The sequence below is a fragment of the Marmota marmota genome, unplaced genomic scaffold (genome assembly GCF_001458135.2).
Source record: "Marmota marmota marmota unplaced genomic scaffold, marMar, whole genome shotgun sequence".
Classification (NCBI taxonomy): domain Eukaryota; kingdom Metazoa; phylum Chordata; class Mammalia; order Rodentia; family Sciuridae; genus Marmota; species Marmota marmota.
In genome coordinates, this window is record NW_026000130.1 from 1,375,556 (window position 1) to 1,401,916 (window position 26,361).

At 35.7% G+C, this 26,361-nt stretch overlaps 2 protein-coding genes across 3 annotated transcripts in view; both read left to right on the plus strand.

The window, feature by feature from the left end:
* Ttc28 (tetratricopeptide repeat domain 28) overlaps positions 1–26,361 on the plus strand; it is a 583,072-nt gene that overhangs the window by 57,356 nt on the left and 499,355 nt on the right. The gene's annotated exons all lie outside the window — the stretch shown is intronic.
* On the plus strand, positions 7,402–8,615 carry LOC107154595 (40S ribosomal protein S25-like). Of its 2 annotated transcripts, none has more exons than XM_048784959.1 (2): positions 7,402–7,810; positions 8,605–8,615. In XM_048784959.1, exon 1 carries the CDS (start codon positions 7,417–7,419, stop codon positions 7,792–7,794), a length of 378 nt encoding a protein of 125 aa, XP_048640916.1. In that variant the 5' UTR covers positions 7,402–7,416; the 3' UTR covers positions 7,795–7,810; positions 8,605–8,615. The 2 variants fall into 2 exon arrangements, with proteins under 2 accessions (XP_048640916.1, XP_048640917.1); XM_048784960.1 differs by having other exon boundaries at positions 7,402–7,798.

Below are 26,361 nucleotides of genomic sequence, written 5' to 3' on the forward strand. Positions count from 1 at the left end.
CCTTTTTTTTTTTTTTTTTAGAGAGAGAGGAGAGAGGAGAGAGGGGGAGAGAGAGAGAGAGAGAGAGAGAGAGAGAGGGAGAGAGATTTTTTAATATTTATTTTTTAGTTTTCGGTGGACACAACATCTTTTTTATTTTATGTGGTGCTGAGGATGGATCGAACCCAGCGCCCTGCGCGTGCCAGGCGAGCCCGTTACCACTTGAGCCACATCCCCAGCCCGACATTCTACATTCTTGATGGTGCTTTTACTCCTTTGCTACTCAATCCTTAAGCCTGTTCTTGTACTTTCCTAAGGGTGATTTTAGAGTCAGTATACAGTTTAGTCCATTGTCATCCACCAGGTAGTTTCAATAGATTTGCATCATAAAGCACTGTTCCTGATAGGTGGTCTTTAGCCAGGGAGTGGGTGTCTCTGCACTTTTGCCTGTGTATAGTTGTGATGAGTATACCCTCATTACTATCATCTGCTCTAAAAACTCTGTGGCTTTATGTAACCTAGGGTAGTTTTTGTTCTTTTTTGTTTTATGTCATCAGGAAAATGAGGAGTTTTTCTTTATTTATTCTTAAGTTTTAGGTGGACACAGTATCTTTATTTTATATTTATGTGGTGCTGAGGATCAAACCCAGTGCTTGGGCATGCTAGGTGAGCACTCTACACTGAGCCACAACCCCAGGTCCCCCGAAATGAGGAAATTTTTTCAAAAATACTTGAAATTACAGTGTGACACTTCTCACTATGATTGTTAATTTAGTTGTTGGGGGCTCATTGACAGATGCAAGGAAGACTTTTTTCCTTCATTTTAATTAACAAGGATTGAAATAGAACTTTAAAAATTCATTTAAAATATTTTTAGTTGTATTTTTAATATTTTTAGTTATTTATATGTGGTGCTGAGGATTGAACCCAGTGCCTTATATGTGCCAAGCAGATGCTTTACCACTGAGCTACAACCCCCAGCCCCTCATTTTTTTTTTCTTTTAATCATAGAAAAACCTTGAATTCTTTGGTAAAGAGATACTACCAGTTGGTAATAATGGCTTTGGCACTGAAAGTTGGGAAAATATTTCATTGCTTTATTTTACCACGTTCCCCAGAATATACATTTTATATTAAAAGGTCTAGTGAACTGTGGTAATTTATATTGTGTCTGATTTAAATCCCTTAATTTGGGCTGGGATGTGGCTCAAGCGGTAGTGCGCTGGCCTGGCATGAGTGCGGCCCGGGTTCGATCCTCAGCACCACATACAAACAAAGATGTTGTGTCCGCCGAAAACTAAAAAATAAATATTAAAAAAATTCTCTCTAAAAAAAAAATCCCTTAAGTTATTATAATTCCTGTATCATGCTCTTAGCACTTTCAGGGTAATATGTTGAAATTATCAGTCTCATAATAAATTTTTTAAAAAGCTATAATTTCTTAGAGGATGAGATGAAAGATAAGATTAGCTTATTAGCAATGAAAAAAATAATGCTAGAGACTAAATAATCTCTAAAATTCATTTTGTCTGAGGTTCTAGGCCCAACATCAATGTCTCTCATCATAGCACTTTATCTATTCCTTAATTATAGCAGTAGGGACATTTTTGTCTTTATATCTGTCATGAGTAGTTGTTAAATATACCAGTGAGTTAAGGAGAAAATTTCTTCTTCCAAACTCGAGAAGCCTTGGCTCTAGCTTTATAGTTGATCTTTTCTCTATGAGTGCAAAAGCCTCATTCCTGACATCCATTCCTCTCCTCCTTACTCTTGTCCTACTTACAGCCCAGAGGTCTGAGAGACAGTCAGACCTATAAATGACCACACAGAAAACCCCCATGTCTGTGTATGCAGCATTAGAGGAATTAGAAAAAATGTGAGTATATACTTTTAAATAATGACTTTATTTTTGATTAGATGATGTATGTTTAAACTATGATTCAATAAGGTTCAAAAGGGTATACAGTAAAAAGTTTTTTTTTCTGTTTCTGTTCTCCAGCTGCCCAGTTTCCCTTCTCTAAAGGCAACTGCCATTACTAGATTGATTTGTTTCCTTCTCCAGTATTTGATGAATATGTTGAACAAACTAATTGAAATCTGTCTGTCTTATCTGTCTACCAGGTCAGTAGTCTGGGACTGATAAGGAAAAGACAGGCATTTAAAAAATTTTGGGTATAAGAGTTTTAATCTGAGAATTTGAGCCTACATGAATAGTGAAAGAACCAGGGAAATGAATGTCATGCAAGTGACCTTAGAAAGTAAGGAAAGTTAGGACGGAAAGGTGAGGAAAGCAGAAGACCTGCAGGTCTCTGAAGCTCAGTAGAAACTGCTACAGTTATAAGCACCTTTGAGAAAGCTTCTGTCTTGTGTCTTGGGCTACAGCAACAAAATATGTGATTCTCAAACCCTTTCTCAAAAGCTACTGCGACTCTGCTTCTTTGCCTCCAGCTACCTCCAAGGAATAAGTTTTGTGCTCTCTACGCCGTGTGTTCCTTTTTAAAAAATTTTGTTCTTTTTAGATATACATGACAGTAAAGTCAATTTTGACCTATCATACATACATGGAGTATAAATTATAATTAGGATCCCATTCTTGCCATTGTATGTGATGTGGAATTTCACTGGTTGTGTATTCATATATGAACATAGGAAAGTTATGTCCAATTCATCCTCTCCTCTTTCCTTCATTCCCCTTTGTCTAATACAATGAACTTTTTTTTTTTTGAGCAGTGCTGGGTATTGGACCCAGGGCCTTGTGCATGCAAGGCAAGCACTCTACCAACTGAGCTATATCCCCAGCCCCCTTAATCCAATGAACTTCTATTCTTCCCTCAAGCCTTATTGAGTGTTAGTATCAATATATTAGAGAGAACATTCAGGCTTTGTTTTTTGGGATTGGCTTGTTTCACTTAACATGATAATCTCTAGTTCCATCCATTTACTGGCAAATGCCACAATTTCATTCTTCTTTATGGCTGTAGTATTCCATTGTGTATATATACCACATTTTCTCAATTGATTCATCTGTTGAAGGGCATCTAGGTTGGCTCCATAGCTTAGCTATTGTGAATTGAGCTTCTATAAACATTGATAGGCTGCATCACTATAGTATGCTAATTTTTAGTTCTTTGGATATAACAGACACCTAAAGTGCAAGAAATAAAATAAAAAATCAACAAATGGGATGGAATCAAACTAAAAACCTTCTTCACAGCAAGCAAACAATGAAGAACACGAAGAGAGAACCTAAAGAATGGGAGAAAATCTTTGCTACCTGTACCTCAGATAAAGCATTAATCTCCAGGGTGTACAAAGAACTCAAAAAGCTTGACACCAGGGCTGGGATTGTAGCTCAGTGGTAGAGTGCTCACCTGGTGTATGAGGCCCTGGGTTTGATCCTCAGCACCACATAAAAATAAATAAATAAAATAAAGGTATTGTGTCCATCTACAAACAAACAAACAAACAAAAAACTTAACACCAAAAAGACCAAGTAAGCCAATCAGTAAACTGGCAAAGGAACTGAACATGCTCTGCATAGAAGATGTTCAAATGGCCAACAAATATATGAAAAATATTCAACATTTCTAGCAATTAGAGGAACACAAATTAAAACCACACTGTAATTTTATGTCACTCCAGTCAGAATGGCAATTATCAAGAATACAATTAATGATAAATGTTGGCAAGAATGTGGGGGAAAAAGCACACTCATACACTGCTGGTGGGACTGCAGGTTGGTGCAATCACTCTGGAAAGCAGTACGGGGATTCTTCAGAAAACTTTGAATGGAACCACCAATTGACCCTGCTATCCCGCTCCCCTGGCATATACTCAAAGGACTTAAAATCATGAGTGCCTTTCATTAGTAAAATCTAACCTAGCTAAGGATGGAAAAGGAATTCAGGGAAACACATAGAAGACCTTGGAGTTGTGGTTGGTTGTGCTCAGTTGCCCAGACAATGGCACATAAAATTTTTGACCTGGGAAAACTGCTCTGCTCTGCACCAATGAGACTGCAGTTCTAACTTGTGCTGGAAGAAAGGGGTTTGAGGCTTTTTTTTTTTTTTTCTTTTTTCTTGAGATATTAGGAATTGAACCAAAGGCCTTACACATGCTAGGAAGTGCTCTCCAACATTGAGCTACATCCCCAGCCCCGTCTGAGTTTTTTTTTTTTTTTTAAACCTTTATTTATTAATTTTTTAATGTGGTGCTAAGGATCAAACCAGTGCCTCACACATGCTAGGCAAGCGCTCTACTGCTGAGCCAAAACCTCAGCCCCAGTCTGAGGTGGCTTTTGAGTTGCTTAGCGCCTCACTTTTGCTGAGGCTGGCTTTGAACTTGCGATCTTCCTGCCACTGGGATGACAGGCGTGTGTCACTGTGCCTGGCTAGTCTGAGGTTTTTGTAGTAAATAGTTTATAGAAAACAAAAAAGACAGATTTAAGGAGACTCAGGTGACTACAGTGTCCTGAGAGCCAACAAAGGAAAAATTTTCCATAAGATGAAGTGGTTAATTTTAACAGTACAGTCAAAAGCACAGAAGGGAGGAAGAAAAAGAGTCTGTGTTTGAAATTGAAGATGATCATTAGTGAAATTCAAGAGTAGTTTATTTATTTTTTTTATGGTGCATGGTTTTGCTCTTTTGCCCAGGCTGGCTTTGAACTCCTGGGCTCAAGGGATCCTTCTGCTTCGGCCTGTCAAATACCTGGGACTAGAGGTGTGCACTGCTGCACCGACTGAGAATAGTTTTGACAACTAATCAGAGCCCAGTCTTGTGACAGTCTGCAGAATCATGATAACCAATCACTTTGGTAAATGAGGAAAAGTTTATCAGCTTTGTTCAGCTGATTAAAAAAAAAGTCTGTCAGCTTTGTTCTACTTTCCCATATTTTAGTCTTCCCATATTTTCAAGGCCTTTTCAGCGATGTTATTTATATTAATAAATGTAAATGCCCAAATGTAACATAATTCTGTAATTATCAGAGCAGAACCTTATATACCCAGAAATTACTTATTAATGTATATGTGTCAATTGTCTTCACTTGAGTTTAAAAAAAATCTTTGAGTCATGTTTGTGGTCTGTTATGATTCTCAGGCACTGTAATAAAAAGTACATTGACTAATGTGAACTCATGGTTTTGAAATTGTGCTATATTTACATAAGATGTAACTATTCTAGAGTACTGGCTGAAGGGTACGTAGTTGTTTTGGTGTGTTTTTGTAACTTCCTATACATCTGCAATTACTTCAAAAATTTAAAAAAGTATCTGAATCTGGGTTTGAAACAAGTTATCTCTACTTAATAGCTGAAATTTGTCTAATTTCTTTTAGTATCAATTACATATCTACAAAATAGGATTGAAAATAGTATATTTTTCAGAATTCATGTAAGAATTAAATAAGAGTTTTTTGAAAACAGTTTATAGATAGCAGAGATCATTGTGAATCTTATTTAAAATTGTATACTTATTTTAATTAAGATTTCTTTATTCTCTCGGTTTTTTTTTTTTTGGTATTAGGGATTGAACTCAGGGTCCCTCGACCACTGAGCCACATCCCCAGCCCTAGTTTGTATTTTATTTAGAGACAGGGTCTCCCTGAGTTGCTTAGCACCTTGCCATTGCTGAAGCTGGCTTTGAACTTTCCATCTTCCTGCCTCAGCCACTGGGATTATAGGTATGTGCCACCGTGCCCAGCTGTCATCTTGTTTTTAACATACTTTTTTTTCACAAATTTATTTAAATCAATTTAACCTTTAGTTCTCCTTTCTAGAGCTGATTCTTCTAAATTTGTTTTTATCTACAACAATGAGTATATTCTCAACACTGTGTAGACCAAAAATTTGCAGCGGGGTATGGTCCCTTTTTGATTAAAGCCATATTTTTATTGTCTTGAGAACAACAGTTGAAGTCATTATTTGCAAGGTTTGTTATCTTTTGTAGGACTAGTAGGTTTTATAATTTGTTAGGCTAGATTGAACAAAAAATAGTTTGGACTCATGACTCATGAGTCCTTAGCCATTGACAGACCACTGGCATATGAGATTCAGTTCTTTCATTCAACAAATGTTAACTGGGTGTCTGTTAGGCACTAGAGACTGTTGTATGCAGGTACTTGGCATACATCTGTGAACCAAAAGAAAAAGTTATCATCAACTGAGTTGGAGCCTTCTAGGGAAAAGACAATAAACAATATTCAAAGTGAATGTATGGTACATTAGAAAGTGGTAGGTGCTGTGGAAAAAAAAAAAGAAGTGAAGGTAGTACTAGTGGGGTAGGTGGGAGTAGGATAGATTTTATGAACAAGGTAACATTTGAACAAAGAATTAAATGAACTGAGGAAGTTAACCATGAAGGTCTCTGGCAAAACAGTACCCTGGCAGAGGGGATAGTTAAAGCAGAGAGTACTTGGTATGATTGAGGAAGAAGTTGGAGCTGGGTGTGTGAAGGGAGAATAATAGGGCATTAGTTCAAAGAGGTAATGGTGTCTAGGCAAACCTAGAACTCTTGGCTTTTCCTGGGGAAATATGGAGTTGTAAGGGGGTTTTGAGCAGAAGTGGCAGGAACAAACTTACCTTCTAACAGGATTACTCTGACTACTGTGTTGGGATTGGATCGTGGGGTTCAAGGATAAGGAACAGAGAAAACTGTCAGGAGGCCATTGAAGTAGGTTATGGTACTAATGTGGAGGTAGTTAGAAGTTGATTCTGGCTGTTTTTCTAAATAGTGGTGACAATATTTTTAGATAGTTTGAAGGAAGTCAAGGATATTTCCTAGGTATTTTGCCTAAGCATAACTAGGTTTGCCATCATTTGGGATGTAGAAGGTTGGACTGAGACTGGAGTTGGACTGGGAAGAACATCAAGAGTTCATTTTTGACTGGGCATGGTAGTGCATGCCTGTAATTCCAGCATCTAGGAAGCCTGAGTCAGGAGGATCGCAAGTTCAAGGCTAGCCTGAGCATATTAGTGAAGCCCTAAGCAACTGAGAGAAACCAGACCCTGTCTTAAAACAAAAACCTAAAAATGGGCTGGAGATGTGGTTTAGTGATGAACCACCCCTGGGCTCAATCTCTGGTACAGAGAAAAAAAGATGTCAGTTTTGGACATGTTGAGTTTGAGGTCCTTAAAGATACCCAAGTGAAATATTGAGTGGGCAGTTGAATATATATGTTTGGAGTTTGGGAAAGAGGTTTGAGCTCTAATACAAAATAAATTTGTGTTTAAAACTATGATACTGGACGCAGTTACCTAGGTGATACTAGAGAGAGTAGGGGGCTAAGGCTTGAGTATGGAGGTGCTCTACAGTTCAGTATGGAGGTGCTCTACAGTTCAGAGATCAGGGAGAAGACAAATAACGAAGAAGAATGAAGGGGAGCTTTTTGTTCAACATCTTGACAAGGCTCCAGTGGCTATTGCTGCTCTCCAAGCTTCGAGATGCCGCCCAAGGATGATAAGAAGAAGAAAGATGCTGGAAAGTCGGCCAAGAAAGATAAGGACCCGGTGAACAAATCTGGGGGCAAAGCCAAAAAGAAGAAGTGGTCCAAAGGCAAAGTTCGGGACAAGCTCAACAATCTAGTCTTGTTTGACAAAGCTACTTATGACAAACTCTGTAAGGAAGTTCCCAACTATAAGCTTATTACCCCAGCTGTGGTCTCTGAGAGACTGATGATTCAAGGTTCCCTGGCCAGGGCAGCCCTTCAGGGGCTCCTCAGTAAAGGACTTATCAAACTGGTTTCAAAGCACAGAGCTCAAGTAATTTATACCAGAAATACCAAGGGTAGAGATGCCCCAGCTGCTGGTGAAGATGCATGAACAGGTCCAATCAACTGTACATTAGAAAAAATAAAACTTTATTAAAACAAAAACAAACAAACAACAAAAAAAAAAAGAGTGAAGGGGAGTGATGAGTCATGCAGGAATAAATAGGACAGTGTGTGGCATCCTGGAAGCCATATGCCATTGGGTCCATTAGGCCTGGGAATGATCAAGATGCTGAAAATGTTTATGGTATCAAAAGATATTTTGTGACTGTCATTTCCAAAAGTAGTGAGTTTAGTTTAAAAGGATACGGAGGTTGGGCTGGGGCTATAACTCAGTGGTAGAGCCCTTGCCTGGCATGAGTGAGGCACTGGGTTCTAAGCTTCAGCACCCATAAAAATGAATAAATAAATAAAATAAAGGTATTGTGTCCATATACAACTAATTTTTTTTTAAAAAAAAGGATATGAAAGTTTCTGATAACTTTCTATAAAGTTCTTTAATTGAAATTAAAAAAAATTATAATTTCTGTAATTCTGCTAATTTATTGCATAAGCAATATCTTACATCATTGCTGGAAAGTTTGGAACTTCTTAGGGATTTGTTCTAGGTTACTTTTCCTTATCATGCTTGCTAAAAGTGGCCTATTTGGGAATTTGGCAGTTATCTTTCTCCTGGATTATTGAAAGGTCAAATAAACAACTTAGCTTCAGATTTGTGACATGGGACTTTAGCATAAGGACTTTAATTTGTTTTGTTCTGTTGGGGCCTGGTTCAGGAGCTCAGCTCAAATTAATGACCTCCTATATATTTTATTTAACAAGGTCACTAAAACTGTACAATGAGATTATTTGGATAATCAAGAGATTGGAAGATACAGAACTGCTACTTTTATCTTTTAGAATTTAGAAATACTTTCAGTAAGAATTTGAAGATCTAATTTAATATTTTTTTCAGTTCTATTTTATTTTCCATAAGTTATAAGAGAGAAATGAAGGCTATGAATGCTTAACCATGGCATATTTATAAGTTAAGGATGATACTCAATTGAAGTTACACAATTCCTTTCTCTAGGATCTGAAAACATGAATAATATCTTAAGTTACTTTTGAAATATTATCTTAACAATCACTTAAAGATTCTATTATCTGGAAGAGAATAATTAACCAAAAGGCATGGTTTCATTGTTTGGATACTTAGAAAATTAATTCCTCATGTATGTTGTAAACTTTTAACATTTGGTTTTCATGACATTATTGCCATTATGTACCCATCAACCTCTTGGTGGATAATATTCTTGTGGTACAGAGGGTAGGTATTTTGCTTTTTTGTTTGTTTTTTAGATTTGTATAGTTATTTTTCTTTGACACAGAGTTTATGGTGTACTCATAATACTTTAATTTCATTGACACTATTTTATACTACAATTTGAGTATGTCCTATCCAAAATATTTAGAACCAGAAGTGTTTCAAATTTCAGATTTTTTTGGTTTTTGAGTATTTCATATACATAATCAGATACCTTAGGGATGAGATATGAGTCTAAACATGAAGTTTATTTATGTTTCATATGCACCTTATACATATAGCCTGAACATAATTTTGTACAGTATTTTTAGTGTTTTGATTACAACCTGTCACATGAGGTCAGGTGTGGAATTTTCAATTTGTGGCATTTTGTTAGCATGCAAAAGTGTTTGGATTTTGGAGTATTTTGGATCATTGGATCAGGGATATGCAACGTATATTTATAATTATTCTTTTGGAAACTTTCATTCCTTGGCTTTCAGCACACCCTGTTGTTCTTTCATTCTCCTTGTATATTTCTTATACTAGTATTTAAAAAGAATCCCATATATGTAAAAATTCCTTCCAGAAGGCCCCATGCTGGCAGTTTCTGGGAATCTCATGCTACTATACTTGGCTTTAGTGATTTGTTAAAAATGTTAGTTGAATTTTTTTTCCCTCCAGGTGAAGCACCTGGAGACTGTTCCAGGTAAGCAAGAGCTCACCTCTTTTTTCTCCTTGGCGGCACTGATCTTCTTAAAATTCAGTGTAGTTAGTTGTCCAGCAACCTTAGCTCTCTTATGGTTTCTAGAAAAGTTATATTTGTTTCCATCAGCTACCTTTTTTATGATGTTAATAGGTGAGGAACCCTATTTCCAGCATTCTGCATGCTGAATGAAAGACAGAAATTATTTATGATACTTAAAATTTTAAACTTTGATCTTGTAACCAAACTTGAATGACATTGAAGGTAAATTTGTTATATTTACAAATGATAGAAATTACATATGAGGCCTGGGATTGTGGTTCAGCGGTAGAGCCCTTGCCTAGCACGGGTGGAACCTGGTTTCAATTCTCAGCACCACATAAAAATAAAGGCATTGTGTTGTGTCCATCTACAAAAAAGATTCATTCTGTCTCTTTCTCTCTCTCTCTCTCCTTTAAAAAAAAAAAAGAAATTACATATGATCCATTGCTAAAGTTTGTAGATCTATTATGCATTTAAAATTTACTTTACTCTTAGTAACAACATGTTTTTGTAAATGCATATGCTTTTCTACTTTAGGAAAAAAAATCAGTAAAATTTTAGATATTTAAAAAATATTTGACTTGAATGCTTCTTTAAATTCAAAATTTAAATTAAAAGGATTCTTTAGAGTTCAGAATTTAAGGTAATAGATCTGAGAGTCTTATAAAAATTCAAATTATGGTACAAAAGCATAATAGTAGTATAATTAATTATAAATGATCAATTACATTTAGTTTCTCCTAATTTTTAATAAATCCAATGAAAGGTGAAATTTCATAACTTGGTATTATTTATGAAAAAATATAGCTGAAAATTACATAAATATAAAAGAAATTTTTTTATATTTATTTTTTAGTTTTCGGTGGACACAACATCTTTATTTTATTTTTATGTGGTGCTGAGGATCAAACCCAGTGCCCTGCGCATGCCAGGCGAGCGCATTACCGCTTGAGCCACGTCCCCAGCCCCAATATAAAAGAATTTTGATCTCACGTAAGAAGACATTGGTTTAAGCACTTTCTATGTTTGCTTTAAATGTGTCAGTTATCCAGTGTTCTAAGCTAGACCCTCACTTCCCACAGTAGCTGATTGCATCAAACCATCGTCTTTAAACTTTTCTTTTTGATATCATCTGCTCACACAAGGTGTTGCCTTTTGCTTTACAGTGAAAATACATATCATTAGGTTTTAATTTCACCTATTTTCCTGTTATCCCTAAGCCCCTGCACTATAAATATATGTACATTCACGCCCACTTGCTTTCTATCCATCCATCTCAAAGGAAGCTATTTTCTTCTTCCATCCAAGGTTAATATCTCTTGCCTGAACTCTGAGTAACATTTCTATTTATCTTTTCTGGAGCCTTCCCCATCAATTATTCTCACTCTCTTATAGTATCTTTAATCTTTCCATAGATGGTTTACTGCTTCAATCCTGAATTTCTTTCCCTAGTTCTAAGTTTACCTTCAAAAGAATGAATTTTGGCATGAAAAAGACCCTAGTTTTTGTTTTGTTTTATTTTTGTACTCAACGGTATGGATGGAGCCCAGGGCCTCACTCATGCTAGAAGATGCTTGCTTTACAATCCTAGCACCACCAGGGCCCCTCTGAAGCTTAAGTTCTGTAAAGTGACAATAAGGTTTACTCCAAGTTTGTTTTAAGGATTATATCAAGTTAGATAGCATAATCAACATGAAGGTCCTTATTTCAAATTTTAGCCCTGATCACTTCTCCATGATGTTGGTCCTCCACATCATTTCTTTCTTCCTTCACAGTCAGATTTCTTTAAACAATGGCTGATTTGTAACCACTACTTCCAGCCTAGGTTTATTCTCCCATTACTCAATTGAAAGTTCTCAGTTGAGTTTATGGAGATCTTCTAATTGTCATATCAGTGAGCACTTTTCAGATCTTTAGAAGTTGCTTTCACTTCCCCACTCCTAACATCATTCTGTCACAGAGCATCCAAATTTTTTTTTTTTGAAATTTTTCAAAATGTGAACCCAGCTTTTAGTAACTCTCTATCATCTGCATGGTAAAGTAAATCATTTCTGGTAGGAATAAATGCTCTCTTGATCTATATCTGCTCTGTCCAATATGATAGGTATTAGTCCCAGGTGGCTATTTAAATTTAAAATCAAGTTAATTATGATGAAATAAAATGTAAGAAATACTTCCTCAGTCACACTATTTACATTTCAAACATTCAATAGCCACGTGACAAATGGCTACCGAATTGGTCAGCTCAGATACAGAGTACCACATAAAGTTCCGTTGGACAGTGCTTATCTAACTTCAGTATATTAAGAATGAGAGATTGGAATTAAACCAGACTCTAGCTGATTTGGACAAGGGAAGCCCAGGTGATGATGCTGGAGAGTTCCTATTATTACTCTGCAGAGTCGAGCCCTCCTGGGGAGACCTGGGCTATCTTAAAAGGAGGAGCACTTTGCAAGGGCAGCAGCAGTGACGGTGATATCTGGAGAGATGGGGGAGCTGCTTCTATCCTTACGTTGAACTACTGATGAGGATGAAAAGAACCACATTGAAAGAAATAGATGAAATGCTGCTGGAAAATTTCCTTCTTGCATTAAGCTGAATATCTTAGAAGAAAAAAAGAAAACCTATGTTGTTTTCTTTTGTTATTAAGAGAAAAAAATAAATAATCAAGAAGCAGTTTCTTGGGATTTTAACCTTTTGGTAAATGACACCTTAAAGCTGATATTAACCCATCTGCTTTTTTGGCTTCAAGGAATTTGGCAGGTATAAATGTTTTTGCCAAGTTGAAAGAGAGATTTTTATTCTCATATTCTGTAAATGAGTATAATCACCTCCAGTCTTTAGATTTATTTTCTGTTCATCTTACAGTCAAGACTGTGGAGCCTGCTTTATTCACATCATCTGTGTAAGTTATTAATGTTGTGATATTTTAAAGCTCCTGGATATTAATGTTTTAAGTACCTGAACTTCCGTAAGACGGGTCCGTACCGAAGGAAGCAGCTGTGAAATGCAGATGCTGACAAGCAGAAAAACAAAGAGAGCTCACAAGGAATTATGGGTATTAATGTAACTCTTTAGCTCACAGTTCAATAAAACCTTGTTGTTTCCATAGTATTCCATTCTGTGTTAACCGTCTGTTGTATTGCACAGCTAATTTTAAGGAAGAAAGATGTATTACATTTGTCATCTGCTTTTTATCTGCATTTTAACTTTTACTTCTAAGACAGCATGAATCCTACTATCCCAGCACCCTTTAGTGTATTTTTAAAAAGTAGTAGTATACACATTTGTAACTTTTACTTACTTATTGATTAGGAAACTTGTTTGTCTTTTATCCTGCTTGCAAAAGTAAAAATGAACCACCAATTATAAGTGAAACTGATCTTTTATTTAGATTTTGTTTTTTTCCCCATGATGTCCTTTAAAAAAAAAAAGATTCTGTAAAATGAGAAGCATACTGAAATCCTGTACAGGAAGAAAGGGAGGAGAGGTGGCTGCATTATGAGGGTGGATAAAGGGGCGGGCAGCATGATACTAGGCAACAGGCTGTGAGCAATGTAGCATTTCTCATTTGTGTCGTCATGCAGCTGTGGAGGAACCACCATGGAGCCTAACCTGGTATTTCTTTTTAATCAAGTCCAGCTGTTGGTCATGTGAGCATGCTCCTTCCTTTGAGTATGAAGGATGTGTTTCCTTCTTTCCTGTGGTATCTTAAATGGCTACTTACATATCACCTGGAATTTACTCATGTGCTCTAGGAGCTCCTGTTACAGTGATCATTTTTCTTTATGAATCACAAGTAAAATGCTCAACCCAAGTTGCATATAAAAACTTGAGAACAAAGAATGTGACTTGACCACATAAGTATTTTTTTTTATATGAATAGAGCTCTTGTTTTTAATTTGATGAGCAGGGAACTTTCCAGCTCTAACCCTGTCTTTACAATCTGTCTTTAATTTGTGAAAAAGATGCATTCCAATTTTTCAAACATAAAACTCTTTAATGGATTTTTTGGGTTTGCTGGTTCTCTATTCATATTGGGTTATCCTAAAATTCAACATGTATCATTTCTTGGGTTTCAAGCTCCTTTTCTTATTTGCACATTTACATTTACTTCTTTGATATTAAAAATAATTAGATGGCTCCTATCTTTAGACCTCCTTAAATTACCCACAGTTGCATCTATTAGACTGTTTTTATAGAGTGCTCTAGAGACCCAACTAGTTCTTCCTGAAAGAAATATGGAAGAATTTTTGACATCTTGGATCATTTAGTTCATTTTACTTATCCTCTGTGTGATATAATCTGTGTGTCCTTTTAAGGCTATTTTGTCTTAAATATGGAACTTCTCTACTCTATCTTCCTAGTAGTACTAAGAAACAGATATTTTTCCTCTGTTTTCTGGGATCTTCTCCCTGTCACCCCTTAATACCGAAGCCATGTTTATGGCATTCTGCTTCCAACACTGGACAACACTTGGTCAGTTAATCATCCTAATATATTCAGATAAGATAAATCTGAAAACTTGTATCGTAATTACGTATCATGAATTGATTCAATGGGTAGTAACTATAGGTATGAATTTTTGCTTTATAGGCCACAAAATTATTATAATACTATGGTTTTGTTTTATTTTTTTTCAAAAGGAAACTACTTACTATTAAGATAGAAACATGGTGCTTAACAAAGTATTCTAAACAATCTTCAAAAGTTTATAAAATTCTGGAACGGTATTTTAGACCTTGTATCAGATACTTGAAATGCCACATATGTTAGTATATTGTTTATAAGCTTACAGATACATGATCTATTAGTAAAATTATAATAACTGGCATAGACACATATGAAAATAAGCTATGTAACAAAAAGAAGAAATGTTCTCCTAGTAATATCTGTAGGTAAAATTATTGGATTCTTTTTGTTAGTGATATTGTGTTCCTATAGAAACTTCAAATTATCTATATATGTTTGATAATTAATCATGATTATTTTCTTCCTTAAATACTTGCATTAGTTATTTATATTTTTCTCTACTAAATTGTAGCATGCTATTTGTTTTTACTTTGAAATTTACTGCCAAATCTCTATTTTGTGATATTTAAGGGTATTTTAGGGATATGTAAGATTATTAAAATAAAATTAATTTTATCTTATTTTCTATAAGAATATTTTTCTTAACTATTTCATTTTTCCATATTTTTATTGGTGCATTACAATTGTACATAATGGTGGGATTTGTTGCTTTATATTCATACATGCACACAATAAATAATAAACAGTATAATTTGGCCAATATCATTCCCCACTAATACCCTTTTCCCTCTCCTTCTTTGTCACCTTGATCCCCTTCCTCTACTCTCCTGATTTCCCTTTGATTTTAATGAGGTGCCCTCCACCTTTCTTTTCCTTTTTCCTCTCTAGCTTCTTTTTGTGAGAGAAAAAAATATGACCTTTGACTTTCTGAGTTTGGCTTATTTCCTTTAACATAATGTTCTCAAGTTCCATTCATTTTCCCACAAATGTAATAATTTCATTCTTCTTTATGACCGACTAAAACTTCACTGTGTATATATACCACATTTTCTTAATTCATTCATCTGTTGACAGATACCTATACTGGTTCAATAGTTTGGTTGTTGTGAGTTGTGCTGCTATGATCATGGGTGTGCACGTATTGCTATACTATGCTGACTTTAATTCTTTAGGATAAATACTGAGGAGTGTTACAACTGGCTCATGTGGTAATTCCATTCCTAGTCTTGAGGAAACTCCATACTAATTTCCATAGTGGTTGTACTAATTTGCAGTCCTACCAACAGTGAAAAAGTGTTCCATTTTTTCCACATTCTCCTCAGCATTTGTTACTAATTGCATTCTTTTATTAAATAAGTTTTTTTTTAGTTGTAGATGGACACAATATCTTTTTTAAATTTTTATGAGGTGCTGAGGATCAAACCCAGTGCCTTACATGTGCCAGGCAAGTGCTCTGCCATTAAGCCATAATCCCAGCCCCTTAATTTTTTTTTTTTTTTTTTTTTGTGTATGGTGTTGGAAATTGAACCCAGGGCCTTGTGCATGCGAGGCAAGCACTCTACCAACTGAGCTATATCCTCAGCCCTTAATTGTATTCTTGATGGCTGCTGTTCTAATTAGAGTAAGATAAAATCTCAGTATAGTTTTGATTTTCATTTCCATAATTGCTAATGATATTGAACTTTTCATACACACACACACACACACACACACATTTTAGTTGTTGATGGACCTTTATTTTATTTACTTATTTATATCCGGTGCTGAGAATCGAACCCAGTGCCTCACATGTGTGAAGCAAGTGCTGTACTGCTGAGCTACAACTCTAGCCCCTTGAACTTTTAAAAATGTATTTGTGGGCCAGTCGTATTTATTCTTCTAAGAAGTGTCTTTTTAGTTAATTTGCCTATTTATTAATTGGGTTATTTGTTTTTTCAGTGTTAAGTTTTTTTTGTGTTCTTAATGTCCTCTCAATATGAATCCTCAGTTTGAGGAGTAGCTGGCAAAGATTTTCTCCAATTCTATAGATTGTCTTTTCATATTTTAATTGGTTTTCTTTGCTGTGCAAAAACTTTTTAATTTGATGCCATCTCATTATTTTTTCTTGAAAAAATAATAAATCATTTAGAGAAAGTTATTGTCTGCACCTATATGTTAGACTGTTGAACCTATGTTTTCTTCTAGGCATTGCAGAATTTTTGGTTTAATTCCTAGGCTTTGATCCATTTTGAGTTGACTTGGGCGTAGAATGAGAGATAAGAATCTTGTCTCATTATTTTACATATGGATAACCAATTTATCAGCACCATTTGTGGTGTCTTTTCTTCAACATATGTTTTTGGCACCTTCGTCAAGTATCAAATGATTGTATCTGTGTGAGTTTGTCTCTTTGTCTTCTATTCTGTTCCATTGGTCTATGTGTCTGTTTTTATGCTGGTGCCATGCAGTTTTTGTTACTATAACTATGTAGCATACTTTGAAGTCAGGTATTATGATGCCTTCAGCATTGATTTTTTTTTTTTTTTTTTTTTCGGCTCAGGATTGCTTTGACTATTCTGGATCTTTTATTCTTCCGAATGAACTGTAGAGCTGTTTCCCCCCACCCCTTGTTCTATGAAGAGTGTCATTGGCATTTTGATGGGGATTTCATTGAGTCTGTTTATTGCTTTTGTTAATATGACCACTTTAACAATATTAATTATGCTTATCCATCAATACAGAAGGTCTTTGCATCTTCTTGTGTCTTCTTCAGTTTCTTTCTTTAGTGTTCTATACTTTTTATTGCAGAAGTCTTTCAACTCCTTGGTTAGATTTATTCCTACATACTGTATTTTTGTTTTTTTTTTTTTGTGGCTACTGTGAATGGAATCTCTCTCTCTCTCTCTCTCTCTCTCTCAAAATTCATTATTGATGTAAAGGAAAGCTATTGATTTTTGTACATTGATTTTGTGTCCTACTACTTGCTGAAGTTGTATATTAGCTCTTGCAGTGTTCTGGTGGAGCCTTTTGAATCCTGAAGTATAGGATGGTATCATCTGTAAACAGTGATAATTTGACTTCTTCCTTTTCTTTTTTTTTTCTTTTTTAATTCTTTCTCTTGCCTAATTGTTCTGGCTAGACTTTCTAGTCATATGTTGAATAGGCGTGATAAGAGTGGACATCTTTGTCTAGTTCCTGATTTTAGAGGAAATGCTTTCAGTTTTTCCCTGTGCACTATGATGTTAGCTTTGGGTTTGCCACATATAGGCTTTATGATTTGAGGTAAGTTTCTTCTATTCCTAGTTTCTTTGGTGTTTTCATCATGAATGAGTGCTGAATTTTCCCAAAGGCTTTCTTTGCATCTTTTGAGATGACTGCGTGATTTTTGTCCTTAATTCTATTTATATAGTGAATTATATTTATTGATTTGTATATGTTGAACCACCTTTCTACCCCTGGAATTAAATCAACTTGGTCATGATGTTTAACATTATTAATATATTGTTGAATATGATTTGCTAATATTTTATTAAGGATTTAAAAAATCTAAATTCGTCAGGGATATTGGTCTTTGTTTTCTTTCTTGCATGTGTCCTTATCTGTTTTTGGTCTGAGTGTGATACTGGCTTCCTAGAGTGAGTTTGGAAGTGTTCTTTCATTTTCTATTTCATGGAATAATTTGAGGAGCATGATCATTAGTTATTCTTTAAAGGTCTGATAGATTTCAGCTCATAATTCACTTGGTATTTGTTGGGAGGCTTTTTATTACTACTTATATCTCATTGCTAGTTATTAGTTTGTTTAGGTTTTCTGTCTTCTTGATTCAATTATGGCAGGTCATATGAGTCTAGAAATGTACCTGTTTATAGTAATTTTACAAAGAATATAAAACTACTTAAAAACAAGTTTAACCAAGGAGCTAAAAGATCTGAACAATGGGAACTATAAAACATAGATAGAAGAAACTGAATGAGACACAAATAAGTGGGAAATGTTCCATGCTTATGGATCAGAACAATTAATATTGTTAAAAGACGCATATTACCCATAGCAATTTACAGATTACAGTGCAATCCCTATCAAAATTCCAATGTTATTTTTAAAAATTTTAATGGACTTTTATTAATGTATAAAACTAAGTGATGTTATAAATTATGTACTTCCTATGAAAATCTACCATTTGATAGCTTTAAATAGTTCCAAAATCCTTTCACATATGTTTTATTATTATTAATTTTTAGTGTCTTCATACATGGACTTAGGGTAATGAAGTCCATCTCATTCTACCATCTTTCCTCCCCCTACTGCCCGCTTCCTTTCCTTCCCCTTTGCCCTATCTAAAGTTCCTCCATTCCTTCCATGCTCCCCTCCCCTCATCCCTATTATGGAACAGAAACCTCATCTCAGAGAAAACATTTGGCATTTGATTTTTTGGGATTGGCTTACTTCTCTTAGTATAATATTCTCCAGCTCCATCCACTTACCTGAAAATGCCATGATTTTATTCTCTTTTAATGCTGAGTAGTATTCTATTGTGTATATATACCACAGTTTCTTTATCCATTCATCTATGAAGGGCATCTAGATTGGTTCTACAATTTAGCTAGCATGAATTGTGCTGCTATAAACATTGATGTGGCTGCATCACTAGAGTATGCTGTTTTTAAGTCCTTTGGGTATAAACTGAGGAGAGGGTTAGCTGGGTCAAATGGTGGTTCCATTCCAAGTTTTCCAAGGAATCTCCATATTGCTTTCTGTATTGGTTGCACCAATTTGCAGTCCCACCAGCAATGTGTGAGTGTGCCTTTCTCCCCACATCCTCACCAACACTTAACTGTTGTTTATATTCTTAATAGCTGCCCTTCTGACTGGAGTGAGATGAAATTAGAGTAGTTTTGATTTGCATTTCTCTAATTGCTAGAGATGTTGAACATTTTTTTCATATATTTGTTGATTGATTGTATATCATCTTCTGAGAAGTGTCTGTTCAGTTTCTTGGCCCATTTATTGATTGGGTTTTTTTTTTTTTTGGTGTTAAGATTTTGAGTTCTTTATATGTCCTAGAGATTAGTGCTCTATCTGATGTGTGTGTGGTAAAAATTTGCTCCCATTTTGTAGGCTCTCTGTTTGCCTCACTATTTGTTTCTTTTGCTGAGAAGAAGCTTTTTAGTTTGAATCCATCTCATTTATTGATTCTTGATTTTAATTCTTGTGCTATAGGGGTCTTATTAAGGAGGTAAGGGCCTAATCCGACATGTTGGATATTTGGGCCTACTTTTTCTTCTGTTAGGTGCAGGGTCTCTGGTTTAATTCCTAGGTCCTTTGAGTTGAGTTTTGTGCATGGTGAGTGATAGGGATTTTTTTTTATTTTGTTGCATATAGATTTCCAGTTTTCCCAGCACCATTTGTGGAAGAGGCTATTCTTTCTCCAATGTATGTTTTTGGCGCCTTTGTCTAGTATGAGATAACTGTATTTGTGTGGGTTTGTCTCTGTGTCCTCTATTCTGTACCATTTCTTTTGGCTCTGTTTCAGAGGTGCAGTCCATTGTTAGCCCATTCCATAGCTCCTGAACCAAGGTGAGGCAGAATATCATCCTGTAGGTAGGAAGGGTCTGACAGACAAAAGCAGCTCAGGACAGGGCAACTAGGAAGCAGAGAGAGCCATCTCTTTTCATCAGGGACAAAATATAACCCCCAAAGGCACAACCCCAATGACCTACGTCCTCCAGCCACACCCTACCTGCCTACAGTTACCATCCAGTTAGTCCATATCACTGAATTAAGCCACTGATAAGGTGGCTCTCATAATCTAATTATTTCACCTCAGAGTTTTCTTGCATTGTCTAATCAGTGGGCTTTTGGGGGACACTTCATAAAGAAATCACACCAGCTACTGTGAACATTCTAAATGTTATTGTGAAGAATTCCTTATAAAAGATTTTTTCTTTGAGTTACATTGCTGGGTTGCAAAGTATATACATCTTTATCTTTACTACATAGTACAATTTTTTTTTCATTTTTTTTCCTGTTTACTTTGTCACCAGCTGGATGAATGTGCTCCACATTCTTGCCAACACTTCGTTATCACACTTTAAACGAATTACAGTGCATTTTAAGCTATTTAAACCAACAAAACATAAGGCTGAGTCTTGATTTGAAAGCAGATTAATTTTAAACATGTTCTTAAAGAGAATGACTTATGTCCTTGCTGAATTGTTTGAAGTTCTGAATTTATAGTATCTAAATTGCTGAGGGGGCTACAATAGAGAATTTGTACCATTTCATGTAAAATTAATTTATCCAGATTGTTTCTTTCAATGAGAACAAATATATAGGGCTTCACTTATGATACAGAAACTTGAGTCAGGTAGAAGCAATGTTGCCAAAGATTTACTTGGCACATTTATATTTTGCTTAATTTGGCCACTAATCAAATTGTGCACAGCTTCATATATTTGGTATTGAGGAATAGGCATAAATGTATTTTAATGAGCACAGACCTATTCAGGACATATGCTTTCCTCAAATATTTACGCATATTATCAATTTATATGTTGTACTTAAGGAGAAAATTAAAGAGTAGTATAAAATCTTATCCATATATTCAGACGATTAATGGCTTTAAAATTAACTGATTTGGGCCCAGTATGGTGGTGCACACCTGTAATCCCAGAGGCTCAGGAGGCTGAGATAGGAGGCTTGAAAGTTCAAAGCCAGCGTCAGCAACTTAAGGAGGCCCTAAGCAACTCAGTGAGATCCCTGATACCACCCCCCCAAAAAAAATTTACCTGATTTCATTTCTAAATTTAGTCTTCATTTTATTAAGATTATAGGATACACCTCTTCAAAGGGCTCAGGGAACTCCAAATTTTCTGCAGTGCCTTGTATTTATTTGTCTTCTTTTCAACCTTACAGCTTCCTTGATCTTTAAAGGCAGTGAAGTTTAACTCTTCCACAACTTTGTTTTGCAATTTGCTTCCCATATGTTTTGCTATTACTTTTCCATTTTATTGTGGTAAAATATATGCAACATTAAATTCATATTCCCCTTTTTTGTGATACTGGGGATTGATCCTTGGGGTACTCTACCACTGAGCTCCATCCCAGCCCTTTTTATTTTGAGACAGGTACTTGCTTAGTTGCCAAGGCTGGCTTCAAATTTGCAGTCTTGGGCTGGGGATGTGGCTCAAGTGGTAGCGCGCTCTCCTGGCATGCGTGCGGCCCGGGTTCGAGCCTCAGCACCACATACAAACAAAGATGTTGTGTCTGCCAAAAACTAAAAAATAAATATTAAAAATTCTCTCTCTCTCTCTCTCTCTCTCTCTCTCTCTCTCTCTTTAAAAAAAACAAAAAAAAAAACAAATTTGCAGTCTTGTTGCGCTAGGCTCCTGAGTAGCCGGAATTACAGGTGCACGCCACTGCACTGGGATAAAATTTACCATTTTAACAATTCTTAAATATGCAGTGGTATTAAATATGTTCACATTATTGTGCAACAGTTAACAACTGTGCTGTTATTTCTTAATTTTAAAATATATATTGTCTTCCCATGATGAAAGTTGAGGATTTTTACTCTTTCTGCTTTTCTGGTACATATGTATTCTTTCTGTGCTCCCATTTTCCCAATATAATTATGTCATAATTTTGTACAAATTAGAATTGATTGTTTACACTAGTATTACTTCGAAAAGGCAATTTACAGCTGAATCATTTGGTATGCTATGATTGCTTTTCTTGTAGAATTATTTTCCCTTGTGCTGATTTTGTGTGTGTGTATTATGCTGGGAACAGAATCCAGGGCCTTGTGGATGCTAAGCAGGTGCTCTGCCACTGTGGACACTCCCAGCCACAATGATAATTGTATTTTTCTTCATTTCCCCCCATGTGTTTATCACTAATTCATTCCAATATTATCCCCCAAACTTCCAAATGTCTTCACATTACATTTCAAACACATTGAATAATTTTCATCTTCCTGAGGACATTCTTTCTGACGGTTTCAATTAATTCTGGCTGTTCTTTTCCTTCCTGCTCAGATGTCATCTTGGAATCTTCCTTCCTCATCAATCTGAAAATTCCTTTTGACTACTTTTTTTAATATTTATTTTTTGGGTTTTTTTTTTAGATGGACACAATATCTTTATTTTATTTTTATGTGGTGCTGAGGATTGAACCCAGTGCCTCATGCATGCTAGGTGAGTGCTCTACCACTGAGCCACAACCCCAGCCCGCCTGTGTTTTGTGTTGAACTCTGGTTCCGATTTTGTATCATCATCATTCATTCCCTCATTAGGTGGTAGATGTCCTCCAGCAACTTCCTGTGAAAGTAAATGTCGGTAAATGGAGACTTTGCAAGTCTCAAAAATACTTTTCTGATCTTTTGACTTGTTTTAGAATGCTAGGTCAAAAATAATTTTCCCTCAGAGTTTCAATTGTCTTCTTCTTAGAATGCTCTTCTCCCAGGTTTTCTCAGTCTGAAGCCATTCTAAATCCTAATCCTTTGTATGAAACTTTTTTTTTTTTTGTTCAGAAGTATTAGAGCATTTTCTTCTTATTCATGGAATTTTGAAATTCCTGATGATGTATTTTATATTAGATATTCTGTATTCAGTCTTTGATGATGTCTTTCCATCTGGAAACCCATGTCATCAATTCCAATTTATTTATTTATTTAATTTTTTAGTTGTAGTTGACACAGTACCTTTATTTTATTTATTTTTATGTGGGGCTGAGGATCGAACCCAGGGCCTGACACTTGCTGGGCAAGTGCTCTACTGAGCCACAACCCCAGCCCAATTCTGCCTTTTTTTTTTTATTATTGATTTACTCCTCTTCAATTTTTTTCTTAATTCTCTTTCTGGTACTTCTTTTGTATAGATATTGGGCCTCCTGGATTGATTCCCTAGTTTTTTTTTGGTCTGTTCTGTTTCTATGATTTTTTTTGTCTTTTTGCTCCATTGTACAGGACATTTTAAATTTTATCTTCCAGTCCTTTTATTGAGTTTTTATTTCTGTCATTTGATTTCTGATGCCTGAAAACTTTCCCTTTTCTCTTTGTTATTTTTTAATGCCATTCTGTCTTGTTTTATGGATGCAGAGTCTTATCTGAATATATTAGTGATAGCATTTTTGAATGTTGATTGACTTTTAGAAGAAAGTAAAAATTATATGAGTGAACTTGGTAATGTAGGAATATTGAAATTTTCTCCTCCAACATGCAAGCTTCAAAGAAAATGTAGCTTCTTTATTTATTTTTGTAATGGCTCTAATCTTTCTTACAAGCATATAACCCAATAGGGTAGTGGTAGGCAAGGAGCAGATTAGGGTATTAGACAGCTTAAACTTGCCAATTAATGTTTGTCTCATTAGGGAATTTAGCTTCTCTTAGGTATATGCTCAGTCTTTTAAATAATCTCCCTTTTTTTTTCCTCTTCTATGCCTAAACATGCTATGGAAATGCTATGGGGTGGTCCTTAGGTGATTTTATTTGATGGTAAAGAGTGTCTTGCAATCTTGTATCAGTTATTGCTCTCCATAGGTGTTTAATTATCTTAGACCATTTGTTGCTGCTGTAGCAGAATAGCTGATACTAGGAAATTTATAAAGAACAGATATTTATTTTTTAAGGTTCTGGATGCTAGGAAGTCCAAGTTAAGGGGTTAGCATCTGGAAAGGGCCTTCTTGCTGCATAATCCTATGGCAGAAGGGCAAAGATGACAATAACAGAGCAAAAGAGGGCTGGATTCACTTTTATAATAAGCCCACTCTTGCTGTTGGCCGCCCACTCCTGTGATGATGACAGTCCATTCCTGAGAGCTCACTTCTGAGAGGTCCCACTTGTCAAGACTTACATGGGGCACTAAATTCTAACACATGAATTCTGGGGACTCATTCAAACTATAGCATTAGTCTTATCCTAAACCATCTTCACTGTTTAGATGGATCTGTTTCCTCTGTCCTCTAGGAGTGATATTTTCAGAGTTTATGGAACTTCTCTTGTCTGGAGGTGCTGGGGGTCCAGGAGCATTGCTTCAGGCTCATCTACTTGCTGCCGACCTCTGGCAAAGCTCTTAATCCTCCTCTCTGACCATATTGTCCCAGATCATCCATGATCTGGATCTATGTATATGATGGTCTATACCCAGTGTTCATGGTATAGATAGGCAAACACCCATCCTGCCTTTTAATTTTTCCCTTCTTTACTCACTCTTGTTACAAGAGATGGGATTTTTGTCTCGTAACGTTTGGAAGATGGTTTATTTCACAGCCCTTTCTTTTCCAAAGTTGTGTTTTCTTGCTCTCTGGACTGGAGCCATATGGCAAATAAAGTTATGTGAGAAAGATTTGCCATTAAGAGAAAATTTAAAAAATATTATCCCAGTTATATTAATGAATCATTTCATCGTGTAGCAGGAGAAAATTTGTCATCTTTTAAAATGATTTTAGCACTTTTCCACTTTTTCCATCTTTAGTAAATATAAATTTTTTTCAACTCTGAATCAGTGTCTTATGATTTGTGAAATGTAATCTCAAAACAAAATTTGAAATTAGTAAGCAGTTACTAAAGAGCTATTTTTATACTCTTAAGGGTACTTCCAGAGGTTGCAGATTCCACTATAGCTGTTTCTTATTTGGGAGTTTTTGGGTCCAGGTCTTAGAAAGATGGATTTTGTGCAGATATGTGTGTTAAGAGTATATAAAAATGTGTAACCAAATAACTCTTTTTGATAGTGTTCTAGCACTTTAGGTCTAAATCCTCCAAGAACCATATCTTATTTATTCTCTAATATTCTGTCCAGGTATCATAAGTATTCTCTTTGGTACGTTTTGTGGGCAAATTAACTTTGTATGGAAACTATGATGATTAACATTGTTTTTAATTTTATTTTTTATGGAAACATACAGATCCTAGCCATTTATTACCCAGGTGTATTGTTTCTCTGGCCTTCCCAGCTGAAGTGAGTAATAGTCGTGCTCTGCTGTGGATTACTGTTTTTAACCAAAGTCCTATACTTCACATGAATGTCTAATTTGTGAAATTAAAAAAGACATAAATAAAGTATTGCATTCTGCAACAAGTATTTGCTGACTACTTCTATTCTAGATCAAGAGCCAGGAAATTTTCTGTAAAGTGCTCAGTAGTACCAAGGCATTGTGGGCAATGTGGTCTGTGTTGCAAGTACTCAATCTTATTGTAGCACTAAAACAGCCACAGACAGCATGTAAACAGATGAGCATGGGTGTGTTCCACTCAACTTTATTTACAAAAACAGGCAGTCTGCAAGATTTGATTCATGGTCTGTGTTTTGCTGACTTCTGCTTTAGGCATTGAGTATTGATGGGGATCAGGACATGCTACCCCAAAACATAGCACATTGGCATTTGAGCAAATAGAAGCATAAAGATCACTCTCATCTTCCCCATCCTTTTCCCTCGGAAGGAGTTTCTGACCTTCCCCTGAAGCAGGTTGTAAGACCTCATGTGGAGAGACACTCTACCTATAATTGTGGAAAGGAACATCCTTCCCTCTGACAATGAAGGGACGCAGAAAGGACTCTAAATGCATAAGCCTTGCTAGGTGTCCCTTAGATCATACGTACCCCTTTGTCCTGTTGCATCTCTCCAGCTCTGTCCTCTCACACCTAGCTTGATAGTACTCAGGTTAACCTTTGCTTCCTTATGAAGGCTCACAAGTCAAGTAACACTTACATTAAGTAAATCTGTATGCTTTTCTCTTGTTAATCTGTCTTTTGTTACAGCGCCCTTAATCATGAACCTAGCATAGTAAAGAAAAAATCTTTTCCTCCCCCGTAGTATTTAGTGTTAAGAAAACAGATAAACATTCTTGTTTTTTTTTTTATTTTTATTGTTGGTTGTTCAAAACATTACATAGTTCTTGACATATCAAATTTCACACATTTGATTCAAGTGGGTTATGAACTCCCATTTTTACCCTGTATACAGATTGTAGAATCACATCGGTTACACATCCACTGTTTTACATATTGCCATACTAGTGTCTGTTGTATTCTGCTGCCTTTCCTATCCTCTACTATCCCCCCTCCCCTCCCCTC

What these genes read in the sequence shown, in the direction of transcription:
- LOC107154595 (XM_048784959.1), top strand. Translation starts at nt 7,417, where the DNA reads ATGCCGCCCAAGGATGATAAGAAGAAGAAAGATGCTGGAAAGTCGGCC.